Here is a 22,425-nt window from a genome sequence, read left to right as displayed (position 1 = left end):
ATCAAATGAATTACTTCAAACCATATCAGGTCACTGAAAGGGAGAAAACATGAACTTTTCATATGTCTATTACCACAAATAGCACCACATTCCAGCAGCAGAACAAGGGATGGGAAACAATTATTAAAGCAACATTATGGCAGCACTGTCATTGAAGAGTCTCTATTCACAGAGAGACAGGGAAATAAAATGGCAAACAGTTAAAAACAAATGAAATAGATTCTATTGACCAACGACTCTCATTTTCTCATCTATAAGTTTCCGTATCTATCATAGTTCCCAAAATACCATACATTTCAGTCTCAAGCATGCAGAGCATTTATTGTAACAGACAACCACTATTTAAGGATAATAAATAAATGAATAAATAAATAGCTTTTACTTGCTATAGAAATTGAGCTAGAATAAACTAGACAATAATAACAGACTATAAAATACCATTAAAAGAATGATGTACCATAAAAAGACATTTAAACAACAACTCACCTGTTGAACCATTTCCAATTCCCCAGAAGTTAGTTTTTAAGACATGGGTAAATAAAAGCCATAGTAAAATAGCTTAATTAATCATTTATTCTTGAGCTTCTTTTTATGTTCAGAGACCTTCCAGGAACTGTTATCAGCATTTCTTTTAAGGCTGGCATTTGCCCACTCCATATCCTTTATTTTATCAAGCAGTTTTCTTGTTTTGACAAAGGTAATGGCAAAGTCTATGTCGTCAAATATGTTTAGACCATCTTGAAGAAATATTTTTATTCTGGCAGGGAGTAATAGGTGTGTCTTTATTTGTGCTTTCTTTAGTTCTTTTAGCATTGGCAAAAAAAGCTTTCTTTTGGCAATTACAAAAGATGAATGATCATTATCAAAGTGTATGACATTTTCTTTATATTTGATTGGAAATTTATCCCAAGCAGTCTTTAACACTATCTCCTTGTCATGACAAGATAAAAATGTCACTATAACAGGTTTAGTAGAATTGGATTAACCTTTTTTTGCAGTACCTCAGGACCTGTGTGCTCTTTCTATCCCATATGAGAGAGCTTCAGGAAGCTGTAGTACATTAGGGAGCAAGATGTTAAGAATTTTTCCATATTACCTTCTTCAACATTATCAGACAGACTAAAAAGTCTAATATAATTTCTTCTTGATCTTTTCTCTAGATCATCAATTTTTGTTTGTAAAATAGTATTTTGTTTTAAGAAAAAGTCTATATTATGTTCACCTTCTTGAATTCTAGTGTCTATATCATTTAGTGAAGTCTCTATACCAGTAATCTGTCACTTTTGCTGCTTAAGCTCTTCATGTAATATTGCTATTTGTTGGGAACATTTTTCTTTGATGTTATCCAGTTTCACATCCATTCTATCAATCTTTGCTTTCAGTTCTTTGAATGTTAGTTAATAGTGACTGAAGTTTTTTCTTAATAGTTGTTTCTTGAAGTGTTGATTTGGAATAGCTCATTCTGTAGTCTGGAGTCCAAATATTTTTTCTCGTACTTTTTGACAGGAAAAAATAAAAAAATTGCCAAAATTGTTACATACTATCCTAAAGAATGATTAATAGATTCTAAATATGTAAAAAACAAAAGAAAAAATAAAATTAGGATAGATATACTCAAAAAATCCTGTCATAAATATTCTGTAAAGACAGAACAGAGAGAAAGTGCTGTTACTCAGTGCTCATCTTGGCCACGCCCCCCAAACGTGTAACTTTTGAAACACTTCTACATCAAACAGCCCAGTCACAATTTTTTCATGTATTTGTCCCCACAATTTTAAGCCAATGCATATAGTTTTCTCACAAATGATTTGAAGTTTTCACATTTATCTTGTACACATCAATGGAAATGTGTCCTTTCATGTCTTCTTTCTCATTTCAGCACAAAATCATCACTGATTTTGCTAATCACTGTCTTGAAAGTAAAACTCTATTCCTTCATGAATGAAAATGAGCTGCATATGTCCGTAACTTATCTACCCATAGAGTTTATTTATTATATTATTATATTTGTACTTTACAGCAGAGACAGAGAACACTCTGCACATGCGCTTTTGCAGTTTAGTAAAAAGTGCATTGCTTTAGCGCTGTATCAACCATGAATAATATTGTACAGGATTTTAAAGAAAGGTAGAATCATGTTTTTTATATATACCTTTAATGTATATGACAATGCTCGTATAAGTTCCCCCAAAGTTATTTTAACATGCCTATATTTTTTTATATCCATTTGAAAGTTACATCAATTTGTAAATAATCAGCAATTTATGAACACTGTTTTTAGTCTGTTCTCATTTTTACATGCAGAGACTTACATATATGCAATATTTGTAGAAATGATGTTATGATATAAACTTCTGGTTGAAAAAGATTACGGTTATACAATGAACTAAGGAATGCACTTAATAAGGTTAAGGTTTAATTATCGCAGCCGTTGATATGAGCTAATGCTTTGGCATACATCTTTATGTATTTGTTTATGCTAGAAATGCAGACTAAATGTATAGATTTTTACCTGTGGTATATATAATAATGGTAGACAGGTCAGTTAGATGTTTTATGAGAGTTATATTTTTTATATTTTTAATAAATGAAAGGTAAGAATGGGGTGTATGTCTTTATGATAGGACATTCCATTAGTAAGGATACCTTGTTACTCCTGACATATTCAATTTTTAATTTGTTCAGTGATATGATTGGCTGTAGAATTTTAAAAGTTTTAAATAGAGATAATATGTTTTTATTCACTGTGATGGTCTGAAGAAGTGGGATTAACACACGTAAAAGTGCTTACCGATAAAGTTATTAACCTGGCCATGTTTCGGGTCATCAGTTCATTATTCGTTTGTATTAAAAAAACAAATATTGACCAACAACACTTCTGATAATAAAACTAATAACCACAAATGATTTGTGTAGGGAAACAGGATTAGCAAACACACTAAAATGTATGTTACTCCAGATTAAGTACTTTTGTCAACAGGACTTCATGAGAATCTGAAGTTAAAAAAACAACCTCACATTTAAATTCAGCACAAAACCAGAGTGAGATCATGATCAAATATGGCCCTAGGAAGAGTAATGGGTCAGGACATTCCAGTGTCCCATTATAGAGCTGTTTCTCTCAGTTACCATAAACATTGTTTAAGCCTGTCAGAGTTTATACTATTTCCTTCTTTACTTCTACAATGATTAGAAATATTTAAAACTTTTATTTCAGATTTTATAGCACAAACACTAATATCTATTTGCTAAACAAAACAACGCAGTCTCACAATGAAAATAGAATTAGCAAGAACTGTAAGCTTTTCTGTCCTTTAAACTCACATTCATTGAAACTCACATTCAAAGAGAATGCATCTGGCCAGTAGCAGATTAAGTTTAATTTTGGGCTGTTTTCAAACCATAGACCCTTTGCACACATATTTTCGACCATACATACATGCATGTGTTTTGATGCACCATCCTGATTGTATTTATTTTATTTATTTATTTACTTACTTAGTTAACATTTGTTTACCGGGGAAAGTCCGACTTGGAATTAAGCCAATTCTCAGTGGAGGCCCTGAGAGAAATGCTCTAGACGCATGTATTTCTAATGTGGGAGGAAACTGGAGTACCCGGAAAAAACCCACAGAAATGAAGGGGGAGGTATGCAGACTCAGCACAGAAAGCATTCCAGCTGAGAACTGAGCCGAAGAACCTCTTAATGTGAGGTGACAATGCTACCGCTTGCACCACTCCTTGTATAATACAGCACCACTTGTTATTGTGTGTTTTGAAGTTAGGTTTGAACATTTTTCCAGTAGGCAATGAAACAAAACATATAAACCAATAATTACAAAATTTTCCATTACACAACATTTCAACCTCAAAAGGCCACTCAAATGTCTGTCATTACAATTCACCAGTAACAGGCCATATACACAATATCTGCAGAAGTAAGAATCATCTGAATAATTCCACATTAAAGAGATATTTAAGTAATAAAGAGGTTGCTGCTGGCAAACAACTCTACATTTCAGCATTTCATGTAAAAATTCAGTGATTGCTGTCCTTGAGGAATAAATTGTCCATGTTAAATTTAATAGAATTGTTAAGCTGGTAACATTGCAAAAGGGAATGACTGTGAGACCAGCTGCACTCACTTTTTTGCAGGCTTGCTGTGGCAGTCCAGCCCTACTGGCCATCAAATCTCCCCACTCACTCTGGTAGTTCAGTCCTGCTTCATGCTGGCCATCAAATCTCCCACTCTGCAGGCTGCTAGCATACAGCGTCCTACAGTAGGATGCTTAATGTTCTCCTAGAGGTTTCTGGGGCTTGCTGCTTTTTTCTTACTGAAGTTTCCAGTGAGGTCCTAAAGCTTTCCAGTTTTACAGACATCTTTAACTTATGCCTTTGGACATTTTATTTATAAACAATATTATCTTCTATTGGCCTCCCTCAAGCCAATATGGGGCCCGCCAAGCCAACACAGGGGCTGTCAGTCAACACAGGTCTGAGTCACTATCTAGGTCATCTAATGCTTGATCTGGCTCTGCACGTAACCAATGAAATTATGCAATAATAATAATCCAATGTTACTTGCAGAAAACATCAAAAACATTATCAGTGGTGCAATAGGTAACCAACTTGCCTTTGATGCAGAAGGTTGTGCATTGTGTTCCTACACCAGCTCAATCTATTGCTGACACTGCAGTACAGAATAAGAGGGGTACTGTAATCCTGAGTGTGCTGTCTTTCAGATGAGATATTAAACTGAGGCCCCATCTGCTTGAGTTGGGTATAGCAGAGATGGATGTAAAAGATCTCATGGCACCTGTTGAAAAGACTAGGGGAAGTCTAATGACCTGGGTAAATTTCTCCTAGTAAGGTAAATACCACCTTGGGTCTCCCCTGAAAACAGGCTGCTAGTCCAGTGAGACTAAGCCAGTCAACAAAAGATAAATAAAAAAATGACATCCATATTAACAAATTAATTTTACAAAACAATTTGCATCCATTTAACCCTTTGAAAAATAAAGAACTACATACCAAAAGTGATCTAAAAATCTCCATTTCCCATCTAAACATAGCATGAATGGGTAACCCTTTGAAATGTCAGGATCCACTTGAGCAAGTCCAAAACTTAGAAACTGAATGACAGAAAATCAGACTTACATATACTTAGTCTGAGATGGCCATTAGAAGAAATATTCCATTTTCTCCAAGGTATGGTAGAGTTGGTATATATAAGTTCAGAGGGTGGAGGGCATGCCACCCACACTGTGTGACAAGGGGGAGTTACCCCCTGCAAAAAAGATGTTTAAAGAAGAACAGTCTTTGAGTTTGCTATTTTACTAGGTTTTTGATCTTTTTTTTTTTTTTTACTTGTATCCACTTAACATTTCTAGTGTCGACATTTCATTAGGGAGCCAAATAAATGACCAAACAGCCAAGACTTCATACAAAGACCTTTGGCACTGATGTCATTCTTTATGGCATCTACCTGCCATGCAGAGTGTTCAAGCTGCGCTTTTACAGTTAGAGGAGGAGACAGGGTGGGACACAACAGGTGTAACTGTAGGGAAAGCTTCTAAACTACATACTGCATGGTATCAGTGAGAAAGAGTACTATAGTAAGAGAAAATAGAAGTCATATGCAACTGATTCCAGATGAATTTCAGATTGCCTGCAGTGTTCCAAACAACTAATCCTCCCAGTATGAGCCAAGACTAACAAGATTGCTATAGGGTCGATTTTCACCTGCACTATAATCAACTATTCACAGTGACAGATCATTTACTGTCCACCCAACACAACTGAGTAGAACTGCTTGAAATACTGATTCAGCATACTGTGCCATATATAGTGACTGTCAAAGCCATAATGCATGCTTTGTTAACAAGTCTAGAATTTTCTTTCCACAGGACATTCATCCATTCCCAGAAGTAGTCTGAGTGGAGTCCATACAGCTTGTTCTCAAACTAGCCACTTCTGATGCTATGACAGACTTGTTGGGACAATTAAATGATGACATTACGAAAGCTTCATAGCAGTTATATTACCTGAAGGTTTGACTGTTGCATGCGTGCTGCATTGCCAGTGCACCGTTGTAAAGCCTAATTCTGAAAAAAATATGTTTTTCCCAAAATAGAGAAAGATGTGATGAAAGTGAAATACTGATGCTAACATATATGTACATAATGTGAGATATTTACCATATGTAAAGAGGCGCTGCCACTTTAAGTCAGGGTCCGGTACCATGTAAGGAGGCGCTGCCACTTTAAGTTAGGGTCCGGTACCATTATTCACTGCTCTCTTCTAACGATAGTCAGCTGGGTATGACATGCTTGAAGTGTTAAACCCGTTTCAGTTAGCTTCCACATTGTTATGAATAAATGTTTTGCTTTTTAACAAAATAACAGATTCCTGGTGAGTTTGAGTGTTTAAATAAACATTAGTGGGTAACCACAAGGTTTGCACTTCTGAAAAAGTCTTTGTAACACAGACAGATGACAGTTTGAGGCAAATGTAATATTTCTTAAACAGATACCCCTTTTAATTCTATACTAGGCTTTCATGTGCAATCCAGAGCAACCTTATTAACTACCTACAACAATTTTAGTGTCACTTGTACCCCCTTGTCTATATTTTTATCTAGTACACTATAGGGACTCATTACTGTTACTGTTCTTTGTCACAGAACCCACATGTAACTTAGATCCAATACCACATAATCTGCTTTATGAAATTCAAGAGTCTGAGTAAAGTACCCTGTTTTAATGTATTATTCAGTGTTATAAAGTGTGCTCAGATTAACACACCGGCCAAACACTGCATTAGCAAAACATACATATATAGTAATCTAAAATATTGCATTTTTATTGTGATGATAAATTGTTTGAACAATACTGCTTTCTAACCGCCAGGACTGGATGTCAAATTCAAAATGACAACATGCAGAATTGGTGATCAAGCTAATAATAGGAGTATTAAACATTAACCTAAACTACCTGATTACCTACAGGAAAAATCTGGTTTAATTTAGAAAAAAAAGCTGTTATGTTGGGTTTTTATATGATTGGTTGACTAATTTGCTTATCATTAACTGCCCAATCTTAATAACAGAACTGTGTAACTGCAGTTAACTTGACTGATGTTTTGTCTCACATAGGTATTTTCACTTATATATACATGTATTATACATATATATATATATATATATATATATATATATATATATATATATATATATATATATATATATATATATATATATATATATATATATATATATATATATATATATATATATATATATATATATATATATATATATGTGTGTGTGTGTGTGTGTGTGTGTGTGTGTGTGTTGTGTATACAAGCTTCTGGTGTCATTCAAAGGGGATCCAGTATCTGTCTGCCTGGGAAGACATGATCGACAAACCAGGATGCTTTGCCAGAGTTGGTCTGCACCTGTCACCCCTGGGATTCAGGTTACTGGCGAAAGCTCTTGCCACCCCTATAGTGCCTTTTTTAGGCAAGGTTCAAAGGACAAAACCACCACCGTAACAGATACAAGCATGCAAAATCTGAAGGTAATGCTACTCAATGCTAGAAGTCTAAACCTCAAAATGCACTCTCTCGAGGCACTCCTAAAAATGGAGAACATTGATATCTGTGCAGTAACTGAGACCTGGTTCAAGGCTCCAGAGAGCACCCCTGCAATACCAGGCTACAACTCTTACCACACTTTTCAGCCACAAAACCAAGACCGAAATACTAAAGGTGGAGGAGTGTCCATATTCACCAAGGATATTCACACCTCCATGCTAGTTGCCCAACACAATGCATCTGAAATTCTCCAGGTGCAACTAACACTAGGCAAGACTGCAATCCAAACTGTAGCTTGCTACAGATCCCCCACCATGCCCCATGATTCTCACTACACCTTTCTAAACATACTGGAAAATATAAAGACACAACCCAAACACCCTAATACTGGGTGATTTCAACTACCCTGCCATTAACTGGGAAAACTACTCAGGTACCAACTCCTTTTCCCAACGGTTCTTGGAATTCATAAATTCCAATGCCCTGGATCAACTACTCCATTGTCCCACCAGGGGCTCCAATATCCTAGACCTGGTCAGTACAAACATGGGAAATAGATTCTCCACACGAGTGGTCACCCCCTCAATGGTCAGGTCTGACCCTAAGCAAATCACTCTTGACATCCACATCCCACCCCCCACCCCCCAGTAAGGAAACCTCCTTAAAAAACTTCTCCAAAGCCAACTTCATGCTACTGAAGTCAGAAGTGACAAACTTCATGACACCCATGCAGACGGGATCTGAAAGTTCGGCTGCAGAATCCTACACTAAGGCACTGTATGAGCACATCCACTCGTGCATGAATCATGCCTTCCCAAATAGAACTAAGATGCTATTCTCCAAAAAAAGGAAGCCAATCTGGTGGTCCCCTATATAAACAAACTATACAACAGAAGGAAGAAACTGTTGCAGAAAAGAGGAAAATCCCAGGATGCAAAAAGCTCCCTCACCAGCATCAGTAAGAAGCTGAGATCCCTCATAAAATCCTCAAAAGCTAGTTAAGAAAATAAAATTGCCAAAGATTCAAAAGACAACCACAAGGCATTCTATAGTTATGTCAAGAATCGAAATGGCAATGCTCAGAAGTGTTCTGAGCTACAACAGAATGACATTAAATATACTGATCCCAAGGATATTGCCAATATCCTGACAGATCAATTTAGTGCCAACTTCACCCCCCCTCACCCCATAAAGGGCCCATCTCAATAACAAAAGATTGCCAAATTCCGGTAATCATGGCCACACAGGTAGAAACCACACTCTCCAAAGCTAACAATACAGCATCCATGGGACCAGGTGACATTCCAGGCTGTGTACTACATAAACTACAAAATGAACTGGCACCTCACCTAAGTGTCATGTTTAATCATAGCCTCACCTCAGGCTTCATGCCCAGTGAGTGGCACACAGCTACAGTTATCCCACTCCACAAGGGGGGGATCCACCTTGGATCCCAGGAACTACCGTCCCATCAGTCTGACAAGCCTGATCTGCAAGGGCATGGAACGCATTATCATGGAACTTATAAATAAAGACATTGGCAACCTTCAAACACTGGACCCCACCCAGTATGGGTTTGTGAAAGGCCGATCTTGTCTCCTGAATCTGACTGACTTCTTTGAATCAGTCTTCAGAGCTGTGGACGAGGGTAAGGCGGTCCACACAGCCTATCTGGACCTCGCTAAAGCCTTTGACACAATCCCCCACTCTGGAATCATAGATAAACTTAGTAAGTTGGGCATAAATCCCTACGTCACTCGATGGGTTGCCAACTGGATTACTGACAGAACGCAGACTGTAAAAGTAGCCAACTCAAAATCCAGCTCCAGACAAGTGACAAGTGGAGTACCTTAGGGTTCAGTCCTGGGACCACTCTTGTTTGGCATCTACTTCTCTGAAGTACAGGCTAACACTAAGGGACTCTGGCTAACAAAGTTCATAGATGACTGCAAACTGGGAGCCATTATCAAATCCCCAAATGATGTGGATATTCTACAAAAGGGCTTTACACAAACAGATGCCTGGTACCAGAGCCATGGGCTCAAGCTTAATGCCAAGAAATGTATAGTTATCCCCTTTGGAAAAAAACATGTACCCATAAATTACCACATAAGTGGCAGTACACTAAACATCAAAAGTGTGACACAGGTGGTCTCACTTTCGATAACCACATCACCACAACAGTCAGGAAATCCTTCTATGTGGCACACCTCATCACTAAGGGCTTTTCATCCAGAAAAAAGGAGGTCATTGTCCCACTGTACTCATCCCTCATTAGACCCATTACAGAGTATAATGCCCCATTTGGTATGTACCTCACAAGACATCTGCAACAGCTGAAAAGGCCACAGAAATACCTCACTAAAAGAATCACAGACCTAAAGCAGATGCCATATGCTGACCGTCTAAAAAAACTCCACCTATACTATGTGGCATATCGTTTACTCAGAGGTGTTCTCTGCTTAACATACAAGGCCACATCAAACTCTGAGATGTTGGACATGCTCCACTTAAAGGAATCCTAATCCCTCAGAGCCACACACTCCAGGGATCTAAACCTTATCATCACAATGAACAAAACATGCTGAAGGGATAGGTTCCTGACCAAGAGACTCCCCATACTCCGGAATAGACTGCCCATACATGTCAAGCAGAAGGCCTCATTGGCCCTCTTCAAAAGGAACCTTGATGATTGGATGGGAGATAGGAAATTTACTCCGGGGATCATGTCAGTCACCCTGCTAGACAGGGGTCCAGAGAAGTAAATACTGTGGGAAGAAATATCCAGGGAATTGTTATGGCTAGGCTTGTATAGGCCCTAGGGCCGATAGCCTAGTACCACCCTATGAACCTATGAACCTATATGTATATGTGTATATATATTTATATATATATATATATATATATATATATATATATATATATATATATATATATATATATATATCTATATATATATATATATATATATATATATATATATATATATATATATATATATATATATATATATATATATATATATATATATATATATATATATATATATATATATATATATATATATGGATCAAGGATGTTTGAGCAAATGTCTGAATCCATAAAACCCGAACACACTTTAACAAAAGCGCTGTTATCAAAAAAGTGCTTTCGTTATAGGTTGTGACAAAATTAAAAAAAAAAAAAACACTACATTTACATTTTAGCAGGGGGGTTGCCCCCCTGCACCCCCCATGTGGGGGGCTGTGCCCCCACACCCCCTACTTTAATATTATCCATCCGAGACTGCACTACAGTGGGGAAAAGGGAAATTTCCCTTACATGCACTGTAGTACAGCCTCGGCAACAGTCATACTTACGTGAAAGTGCTTCTTCAGTGAAAAGCACTTTCTCGTAAGTATGCCCGGCCGTTTGGATTTTGGTCATTTGCTCAGTCGAGCAAATGTTCTAGATCTATATATATATATATATATATATATATATATATATATATATATATATATATATATATATATATATATATATATATATATATATATACATATATATATATATATATATATATATATATATATATATATATATATATATATATATACATATATACACATATATATAAATAGGGTGTATGTCAGAACAACAAAAAATCAAACTATTGAAAGCTCACATAAGCGAATAATCAGGAACTCAAAATCTCTATTGTGGGGGACTGCACACTTCCAGCTAAATATATATTCCTACTCCGATATCGCACAACAGTGAGGAAAGGGCATATATTCCGTTCTTCACTGTACTGTGATCCCAAAAAATCAATATCAAATTTCTGATTTTTTGCTCATGTGAGTGCTCAACATTTTGTGTTTTCATTGCTCTAAAGTAGACCCTCTAAATATAAATATATATATATTCCAAAAACGTGTTTGGAGCATTTCTCACCGGGCCTCCGCTGAAAACAGGCTCTGTGGAACCTAGTCGGACTTTCCCAGTCAACAAATGTTAAATAAATAAAATTTAAAAATATATATATGCATTTTATATATATATCTATGAAACATTTGTTTACCATGAAAGTCAGACTTGGAACAAGGCTAATTTTCAGCAGAGGCCCAGGGAGAAAAGCTCCAGATGCATGTCATTGTAATTTGGGAGGAAACTGGAGTACCTAGAGAAAACCCACATGAATGCAGGGAAGACATGCAGACTCTGCACAGAAGGCACTCCAGCCGAGAACTGAATGAGAGAACCTCTTGCTGTGAGGTGACAACACTACTGCTGCATAACTGTGCCATCTATATGTACTTAGTATATATGGCACTGTGTAGATTACTGTAATGCAACTAAAAGGTATATGCCCTTTCCCCACTATATTGCATTCCTGGAGTTAGTATATATATATATATATATATATATATATATAGTTGGGGGCACAACCCCCACATTGGGGGGGATGTAGCCCCCACCTTGTTTTGTATTCTATTTTACCAAAAACTTCAAAACAATACATTTTAAACAGTAGATATGCATAGTTACAACACCAATGATTAACTCTCTCCAGAAGACAATATCTACTGAAACTAAGTGGGCAGCTATGCCCCCCACTCCCCCAATGTGGGAGGCTGTGCCCCCAACTATATATACTAACTCCAGGATCCCACTACAGTGGGGAAAGGGCATATACCTTTTACTTGCCTTACAGTACTCTACACAGTGTCATATATATACTAAGTTCAGTTCAGTGAAATGAGAGTCAGTGAAATGAGTTTTCAGTAATTTGTGTTTTCAGCAGTGGTCAGGGTGAAATGAAATTCAGTGAAATGAGATTCAAATGAAACAAAGCAGATATACATATATATATATATATATATATATATATATATATATATATATATATATATATATATATATATATATATATATATATATATATATATATATATATATATATATATATATACCTATATATATATATATATACATATATATATATATATATATATATATATATATATATTGTTTTTTTTTTATTTTACATTTGTTGACCGGGCTAGTCTACCTGGATATATGCCCATTTTCAGTAGTAGAGGCCCGGGGAGAAAAGCCCCAAGACAGATACAAACAGACAGTATTGTTACAAAAAAAACAAGAAATAGACATAGAAGATATTTTTATGCATTTAACAGTACATATCATAAAACTATATATAAAGTTTAGAGCAAGATATATACATGTGCTAGTGGCTAAAAAATAGTATCCAGGTTCTAACTAGATGCTTTCCATTGCACTACAGAGGATTAATTTAGTGGAGAGAGAACAGCTACAAAAGATATTAGTAGCAGTAATGATAGGTTAGTCAGGGTTGCTACAAGGGCACAGCCAGTGTGTTTTGAGGAAGGTTTTAAGTTTTTGTTTGAAGAGTGGTAAGGAAGGAAGGGAAGTTCAATAGGTAGAAGTTTCCAGTTTTTCCCAGTTGTGTTTGAGAATAGAGAGTCCCCTGCCATGTTGTGAGACTTGTTGATGTTAACTAGGAGTTTATTTGATGAACGCAAGGCATTAAGATTTTTATAGGGGGTTATGAGGTCTGACAGCATTGGAGTATTGTTTGGCTGGTAAAGGATCTTATGGGCAATTGTAAGTTGGTTGAATTGAAGCTGGTTTTGAAGTTCAAGCCATCCAAGTTGTTTGAGATTCTGACAGTGATGGGTTCTGAAGGGTTTACCAGTGGCAAATCTGGCAATATTATGATAAGAGGTAGCAAGTTTGAGAAGATTCTTTTTGGATAGGTTAGTGTATATTGGTGAGGCATAGAGTAGAGTAGAGTTTATATGGGAGTGGGCAATAGTAGTTCTTGCTATTGGTGTAAGGAAGGGTTTGACTCTGTACAGGGAGCCCATTTTTCTGTTAACTGATTTTATAGTGTTGTTAATGTGGGTGTCAAAGTTAAGGTTGTTGTCTGTTGTAATCCCAAGGAGTTTGGTGGTAGAGTCTGCTTATATGAGGGTACCATTGTTAGAAATGACTGAGAAATCTATTGGTGTGGACCTACAAGTAGGAGTAAAGAGCAGGAGATTTGTTTTTTTTAGGGGATTCAATAGGAGGCAGTGCTTTAAGAACCATGTCTCAACTATGCTAAATATTTTTTGGGTTTGGCATTGCAGTTCAGAAGCAGATTTAGCTGTGCAGATTAATGTAGAGTCATCTGCATATTGTATACAAGTTGCATTGGGAATAGCCAAGTAGAGATAATTAATAAAAATTGAAAATAAGACAGGACCTAGAATGGAGCCTTGGGGAACTCCCAGTGTGACTGGCAGGTGGGATGATAGATTATTTTCCCAGAGCACTGCTTGTTGCCTATTGCTCAGGTAGGAAGTAAACCACTTTACAGATTGAGTATCCAGGGGAAGTCATTTGAGAATATTGATAAGCAATGTGTGGTTTACCATATCAAAAGCCTTTGAAAGATCAATAAATAGTGCTGAAGAGAGTAATTTTTTATTGTGGTTTCTATTAATGGTGTCTGTAAAAGATAGGAGGGCAGTGGTGGTACTATGGAATGGCCTAAAGCCATGTTGGCCCTTCGCTAGTAAGTTGTGTTGAATTAGATGGCCTATTAGCTGATGGTGAATGCATTTTTCCATTATTTTTGCTAAGGGGGATAGAAGGGCTATGTGTCTATAGTCAGAATATTCATTTGAGTTGCCACCTTTGTGTAGGGGATAATGTGTGAGATTTTCCAGCTAGTATGGATATATCCTTCTTTAATGGTTCTGTTTATCAGGATGGATACAGGATAAGCTACTGCTTTAGCTGCTTTTTTCAGATATTCAGCTGGGATTTGGTCAGCGGAAGGGGTACAAGGCTTAAGTTTTGCTAGGAGTTTGAAAATAAAGTTAGTATATATGGGTTGTAGTAGGAAGGTAGGAAGAGTGCTAGTTGTGGGGGTAGGAATGCTAGAGATGTCAGGAGATAGCTGACTGGCTAGAGTTTGGATGGCATCTGTGAAGAAGGAGAAGTCATTAGCAGTTTGGATGGGAGTCTCATGGTTCGCTCCTATTGGCGTTGGTGTACTGGAGTGTCCTGGATATAGGAGTCTATTAATATTTTCCCAGAATCTTTGAGGGTTATTTTGGTGTGTTTGCTGTATTTTGTAGTAAAAGTTTTTTTTGTCTAAGAGTATGGCTTTTTTAGTAGCATTTCTTATTTGTCTAAATGTCTGTTGATCAGATGAGCTTTTGGTAGTATGCCACCTAGTCCAGGCTTTATTTTTAAGTAGGATTTTTTGCCTGGTATCTTTGGTGAGCCATGGGGCTGGTTTTGACCTAATTCTTATATTACGTATAGGTGCATGCTGGTCTAGGATAGTTAAGAATTTAGAGTTAAAGTATTGGACAGCCTTTTCTAATGGGAGGGTTTTTAGACAAGTCCAGTTACAGGCACTAAGTTCGCTCAGAAATAGTTTGTGGTTAAAATGCTTGTTGGAACGTAAAGTCCTATATGATGTTGGGTAGGAGATATCTATTTTTTACCTAATTATATAGGTTAAGCAATGGTCACTTACATCATCAGGGAAGATACCTACTTTGTATGTTTGGTGGTCATTATTAATCAGAATCTAGTCTAAGGTGCTCTCCTTTTGGTTTGGTTTGTTAATTCTAGTTGGGGAGGTGATGGTCTGAGAGAAGCCATGAAGGTTAATATGAGAAGTAGGATGCTCAGTAGTGATGCACTTCCAATCTATATTCACGTCACCTAGGATTAAAGTTTCTTGTGGGAAGGTTGCTGTGACCCAGCTAAGAATATTCTCTAAGGTGCTAATATTATTTCCAGGAGGTAGATAGATACATAAGATATTTATGGATGTATTTGAATTAAGCTGAATCTTGGAAATTAGGATTTCTGCATTATTGTCCTTAGGTGGGGTATAAGGTGAGGTGGTAACTTGTAGCCTTTCCTTGAAAAGAGTTGCTATTCCCCCTCCCTTTATTTTTGTACGGTCATGTCTCAATATATTATATCTTGGTGGAATAGTCTCATTATCCTGGGTTTGTGGTTTTAACCAAGTTTCTGTTAAACATAGAATGTCAAAAGAATTTATGTCTAAGAGAGACTGGAGATGAGGAACTTTATTGTTGATGCTTTGGATATTGAGATGTGCTATCAGGAGAGAGTTGGGGAGTTTAATGGGGCTGAGTGGGATAGAGGGATTGGAGGTATAAAGATCAGTAGGTAGGACATTGGCTGGGCCTGGGTTAGGATGGATATCACCATTTTGTAAGGACTGATTTTTTAGAATGTACAATGCATAATGTAGATTACTTATTAGAAACTGATATTTCTTGGTTGAGGGATTATAGTATTTAATGTGGGATAGTCTCTGGAACTTTGCAAGTAGGTAGCCAGGTGTAGATATTATATTTATATTATTCGGAGAGATGAGTATATGTGAGGCTGTTTGTTTACTTGGGTAGTGGAACTGAGAGTAATGTAGGTGTTCAAAGGAGGTTAAGTGATAGGCTGAAGTTATGAAAGACAATAGTGTGGCAGTAAGTAGCAGTTTAGCTAGTATTGAGGTAGTTGTGGTAGACATGGTGAGTACAGTTGGTTGCGGGGCATTAAAGATAGCTAGTAGAGGTCAAAGCTGGAATAGACAAGGTTTGAGTGATATGGCTAGGAGGAAAAAATACTAAGTAGTTAGAGCTGTACTTGACTTGCTTAGGTGCAGTAATAAAGGTGTGGCGCTAATTGTCTCCAAAGGTGGAGTATGTGATTTGTTGGTTGGAGAGGAGGGTGCGGCCAAGAAGTATACGTTTAGGGGCACTGGAAATTGGGGGTAGGGTAGGGGACAGAAGTGAGCCCGCAGGGCGAACGGAGCAGGGCCCAGCTTGTTCTAAGGAGTTTTCACAAAAAACAATGTGGGAAAGAGCTCAGATAAGTCCCGAGGTAGGTAAGACTTTAAATGAATAGTATAGAGAGAGTCTAGGCAGGCTGGAAAGGTCAGTATAGTTAGGGAAATAAAAGAAGATTAGAAGAAAGTGGTGAAGCTAAGGAGTGTTACATGTAGAGTAGGAGAAGGGGAGAAAAGAAGCAAGAGGCAGGTTGGTTGTTCCTGGTGGTGCTTAGCTCTTTCTTCAAGGGGAGTAGTCTTTAACAGTTTAACATACAGGCAAAGAGCACATACATGAGTTTATTTTCCTTCTTTTAAGGTGTCAGGGCCTGATAGGTAATATCCACACAAATGGTGTGGTTGGTATTTAGCTGGGGGTTCCTGAAGAGTGGACGTGAAGCCTTGGATGAAGGTAGTCCAGGGGAAGGATGTCCTTTACCACCTAAAAAAGAAGGGGAGAGCAAGGAAGGTTAACTCTATGTTGGTGGAGCAAGTACTTACCAATGAACCCTGGCAGTGTGGGAACGTCAAGCAAAGAACAGTAAGTGGGAGAGCTGGGAGAGATAGGGGATTAGTGGAGAGGAGCATACATAGGGTTAGGATATTATCTTAGTAGGAGGTGGGATACACAAGATAGGGGATAGGAGGAGGATATTATGAGAAAGAAATGAAAAAGACTGAGAAAAAAATGACATACAAAAGAGCAGGATAGGAGAGAGTACTAGTATTAGGAAAGAGCGACAGAATGAAAGCAGGGAGAATAATTAAATGCAGCCGTCAATAAGTCACCAAGAGGACAGTTAAGAAAAGTCTTGCTCTTAGTAAGTAGAGCTAGAAGTTATACACTAACATTAGTATCAAAAGTACAGAGTTATAATAAACTAACATCAACAGCAAAACTTTTAAACAGAGCTATAACCTTACACATTCTAGTTCAGTAGCAAACATTAACTTTAGCAAACATTGGTTCAAAAATGCACTACATGAAAAGGCTAATAAACAATGTTAAGGATACTTAAACTAACTACAACAGGGTAGGATGTATAACAAATATGGCAGGACTCACTATAGCTGTGCTAAAGGCAACAGCCATCGATATTAATAATGCTTAGTAGCAGTAGTGAATAATACAACATCTTTACCAACATAGTATGTATGTACTACATGTGGATAGGTGCTATTCGGAAAGCGATAAAGACCATCCAAAGTACCCTAAAAACTAGCGACAGTTTAGTATACTCCAGTTTTACCACCATTGCACATATAAGCTACACATGGATGGGATCCAGTAGAAAAACAATAAGAACCAGCACCCATTACACTACAAACTACCACTACTACTCTTTCATATGAGACAGGATTCCTGTAGTAGTACGATTGGCAGGAATAACAGCTAGTACCAGGAATTCTTGCACAGACTATAATACAGAACAATGATAGACCTGCTGTAATGCAAGCTAATATCAGCAGTCATCCTAAAGATAAATTGTAAGTGTATTTCACTGCTCAGTGTAGTAGTTGGGAATTCTCATAACCTTAGTTAAGTCAATTACTACCATGATTTCTGCGAGTTCTCTTTTATTAGTCAAAGTGAAAACAGAGAGAGTGACTCCGTAATAATTTCAGATCAGAGCTACATAATCTAGACTGAGCGGAACCGCACTAATTGCCGAAGCCTAACTAGTTAGCGCAACCAAAAAACAGTGGACTAGGAGGATTACAAAAACATCAAAAGTAGCCACACAACAAATCATCACAATAAAAACACTCCAAACATCAAAAATAAACAAACTAACTTTCATAAGCTGAAGGGCAGATATAAAGGGTCTATATTAGAACATCGAAGTTTCAGAACTTCAAATGTTCTAATATTGACCCCTAGTAACCAAAAACTGATAACATCGAAAATTCAGAACAGCGAATTTTTTCCTAGGGAAAAGAATTGCTGTTCCAAAACACATACACACAACACAAACACACCAAACAAACAGCAATCCACACACATAAACCTAAAATCTTGCATCTAAACTTACACTAAACTGTACATACACCACTATCTACCCACTTACCTTAACCCTAACCCTAAGGTCCATCACTATCGCACACACACCTCACCTGCGCTCTAACCCTAATTTACCTTCCCCACCCTAACCCTCACGTCCACACATTCGTACACTTACCTGACCCGTGCCCTAACCCTAACTCACCTAACCCGCCCTAACCCTCACATCCACACAATCGCACACTTACCTGAACCTGACCCGTAACTTTCCACCGCAGAGCTGAAAATATCAAAGTGACAGGAACGGACAACTGAATTCTTTCCCTAGAAAAGAATTTGGTTTTCTGAAACTTCTTTATTTTCAGCTTTTGCTTATTAGGGGTCGATATTAGAACATTCAAAGTTCTGAAACTTCGATGTTCTAATATAGACCCATTATAAATGTATTATACCCCAAGAATCAGGGAGCACACAACCAGCAACCAGATGTTCAGGTGGGGACAGGCTAGAAGGAAGGAAATGGTGCTGAAACACCGAGGATAGATTTTAAACTCACAAAGGATTATGGGAACATGCCGTGTAGGTATGTAAGTAGGTGAACAAGGTAACCTCGGGGGATTCCCATGTATATTCAGTGTGGGGGAGGGGAGCAGGGCTCAGCTTGTTCTAAGGGGTTTTCACAAAAAACAATGTGGAAAAGAGCTCAGGTAAGTCCAGAGGTAGGTAAGGCTTTAAATGAATACTATAGACAGAGTCTAGGCAGGCTGGCAAGGTCAGTATAGTTAGGGAAATAAAAGAAGATTAGAAGAAAGTGGTGAAGCTAAGGAGTGTTACAAGTAGGAGAAGGGGGAAAAGAAGCAAGAGGCAGGTTGGTTGGTTCTGGTGGTGCTTAGCTCTTTGTTCAAGGGGAGTAGTCTTTAACTGTTAACATACAGGCAAAGAGCACATAAATTAGATTATTTTCCTTCTTTTAAAGTATCAGGGACTGATAGGTAATATCCACGCATATGATGTGGTTGGTATTTAGCTGGGGGTTCCTGAAGAGTGGACGTAAAGCCTTGGATGAAGGTAGTCCAGGGGAAGGATGTCCTTTACCACCTTAACACACTGGATTTCTTTAGCTTCTGAAATGCTTTATATCCACCAGTGCAAAGCAAGTGGATAATGACCCAAAAGTAGCCATCTGGATCAAACTGAGCATCATAATATGGCAGGCATGTAGCTGCAATCACCAGGAGCAACAAGCTCAGAAATTTTGTAGGCAATGCAAATAAACCATCTAGTCAGGCTGGCGAAAACCTCTGATGCATTGTGAAAGGTAAAAAATATTGGAATTGGCTTATAAAGTTGCCACCTTTGACAAAACCCGATTTCCAAGTCAAATGAAGCAATAATCCTCCAACTAAGGTCTGCCACCCTTGAAATAAGGTTGGATAGGTAAATTTCAAGACTGAAAGGACATACTTATTTACAAATAATTTCTAAGCAACTCTCATAATGCCAAATGGTCAGAATGTTGTAAAAACATCAAATTCAACATTTAAGACCACTCTACATCATAAAATGAGTGCTAACATGGGTCAAAAAGTGGACAGGATTTTGTGATTCGCAACACTTGCAATCGTAGTTTTGTAATATTGCCGCACTCCTTTCGACCATACCCGGTCGATATATATATATATATATATATATATATATATATATATATATATATATATATATATATATATATATATATATATATATATATATATATATATATATATATGTGTGTGTGTGTGTGTATATCCAGGTCTACTTCAAATGAGAGAAAGCTCAGAATATTGAATCTCAAATCATTGAGATGAGGCTGCTGTAAGTGCAAAACATTGAAAGAACATAACATGGAACCTCAGAACATCAAAACCAACTCTCCAGTTATCCCTAACCATTCTAACAATTAAAAATACAATAAAACATCAACATAAACTTTCCAGTAACCAAAACTAATAAATAACTCACCCTACACCATATATTCAGCATCCACTGCTGACTCTACCCATAATGCTAAGCCACCTTAAAGGAACAAAACTCCAATAAATAATTAAAACACAATAAAAACTAAATACCATAGTATTTCAGGGGGCCTAGCTCCACTGCACCTCCCATGTGGGGGGCTTTGACCCCTGCAAATTAAATATACCAGCTCTGAAATCGCCCTACCATGAAGAAAAGGGCGCATTTACAGGTATGCTAAAACTGTTGTCAGTAAATTCTTTTTGATGTTTTGAGGTTCAATGCTGTGTACTTTTGATGTTTTGCAGTTTCAGCAAACTTGTCTCGATGATTTTGGATTCAATATTGTGAGCTTTAGCTGATTTGAAATAGACCATCTCATATATATATATATATATATATATATATATATATATATATATATATATATATATATATATATATATATATATATATATATATATATTTATGTAATGGCGAAGTGCAAAGTAGAGAGCCCTTGGTAAAAATAATGTGTTCAGTTTTGCTGAAAGATACGCTCAAACATTTTTGATTGGAAAATGTCTTTACAGAAGATTTGCCCATAGCAGCCATGTAATGACAGACAGGCACATAAATGATGAAGCAAATTCCTCATCCATGTAAGATTTCTGATTTCACAGTTGAATCCATGTTCTTGTTTTATTGCTCCATTTGTATTTATGTTTATTTTTTTTCTGTGAACAGTAAATTCTATAATTAAATAAGGGGAGGTAGTTATCAGAAGAAGCAACTAATACATAAAACTAAAAAAAGTAAGGGAACAAGGAAAATAAAACAAGTATGACATTTTTATAATCTGGTATTGCTTTAGTACATATCAAATCAAACTGCTGTCACTGTGTTAGTGTGAGACAGGTAATGAAGACCACAAGTAATCATTTGCTAAGAGTGAGATCTGACTTCAATGAATTCCTGATACTTTGTGAAGAGTGAGGTTAATAATGTTGCACTGCTATGCCTTGATTGCTACATTCATAGCTGTCTCTTATAGGATTATGTTTTTCTTTGAGTATTACAATATACAGTGTAACAAAAGAGGTAAAACAGAATTGAAAATAACATTCTAAATCTCTGTTGTCTTCAAATTCCAGACAGTCCTGAAGCTAAAGGTTCAAGTAATATCCAAATGCCACGCAGAGTGACGGGTTTCATTATAATCTTCATTATCCAACTGGTGACTATCATAGCTGTGGTATTCCTATGTAAGTGTTTAAATTTAAATGGCAATCCAGAATCTCATAAATCATTTATATATTTTATTCAAAATGCAAAACTTTGTAGTACTACAAAATGCAGACAAAATATTCTAATTCACTATCATATTAAAAGCCAGGACAATGCACCAATGGTACCTTCTAAAGTTGTGGATCCCATTAATAACTGTTTCATATGACTTTTTTAGGGGCTGTGCTTAGTTATTCCATTTATTTATTTTATTTTGAATTTGTTAAATGGGTTAGAGTACTGATCCTATTGGACGTATTTCAGTCTCAGCCTAGGAAAACACAAACTATACATGATAGTATATACAGAATGAATGGCTAAATGCAATATATAGATATTGCATACAAAGTGAATATGATGATTGGCTTGAGGGTATAAAGGGAATAGGTAAATGACATTACAAAGTGACTGAAAAACACAATATATGCATATATAATGTTGTTGTCTTTCGGCTTTTTCCAGTTAGAGGTCGCCACAGCGGAACTCCGGTCCGCTAATGATTGGCAGTAGATTTTCACGAACGCCAAGGTGCCAGCTCGACGTTCAACCTTTAACAAAGGCATGCCCATTTACACGTCTTTCGAACGCCCACCCAACCGCGGGGAGGACATGCAGACTCCACACAGAAGGCACTCCCCGCACTCCAGCCGAGAATCGAACAGGAGAACCTCTTGCTGTGAGACAA

General features: G+C 37.0%; 1 protein-coding gene across 1 annotated transcript in view; it reads left to right on the top strand.

Annotated features, from left to right (window-relative positions):
- Positions 1 to 22,425, top strand: part of LOC122808672 (asialoglycoprotein receptor 1-like) — a 963,364-nt gene that overhangs the window by 100,958 nt on the left and 839,981 nt on the right. Inside the window, exon 2 of the mRNA XM_044079650.1 lies at positions 21,608 to 21,718. Within this exon, the coding sequence (XP_043935585.1) occupies positions 21,608 to 21,718 (111 nt within the window). The remainder of the gene's footprint in view (positions 1 to 21,607; positions 21,719 to 22,425) is intronic.

This window comes from Protopterus annectens, chromosome 8.part0 (assembly GCF_019279795.1).
Source record: "Protopterus annectens isolate FY-2018-M chromosome 8.part0, PAN1.0, whole genome shotgun sequence".
Classification (NCBI taxonomy): Eukaryota; Metazoa; Chordata; order Ceratodontiformes; family Protopteridae; genus Protopterus; species Protopterus annectens.
The sequence above is the reverse complement of the archived record's forward strand: the minus strand, read 5'-3'. Positions and strand labels throughout refer to the sequence as shown.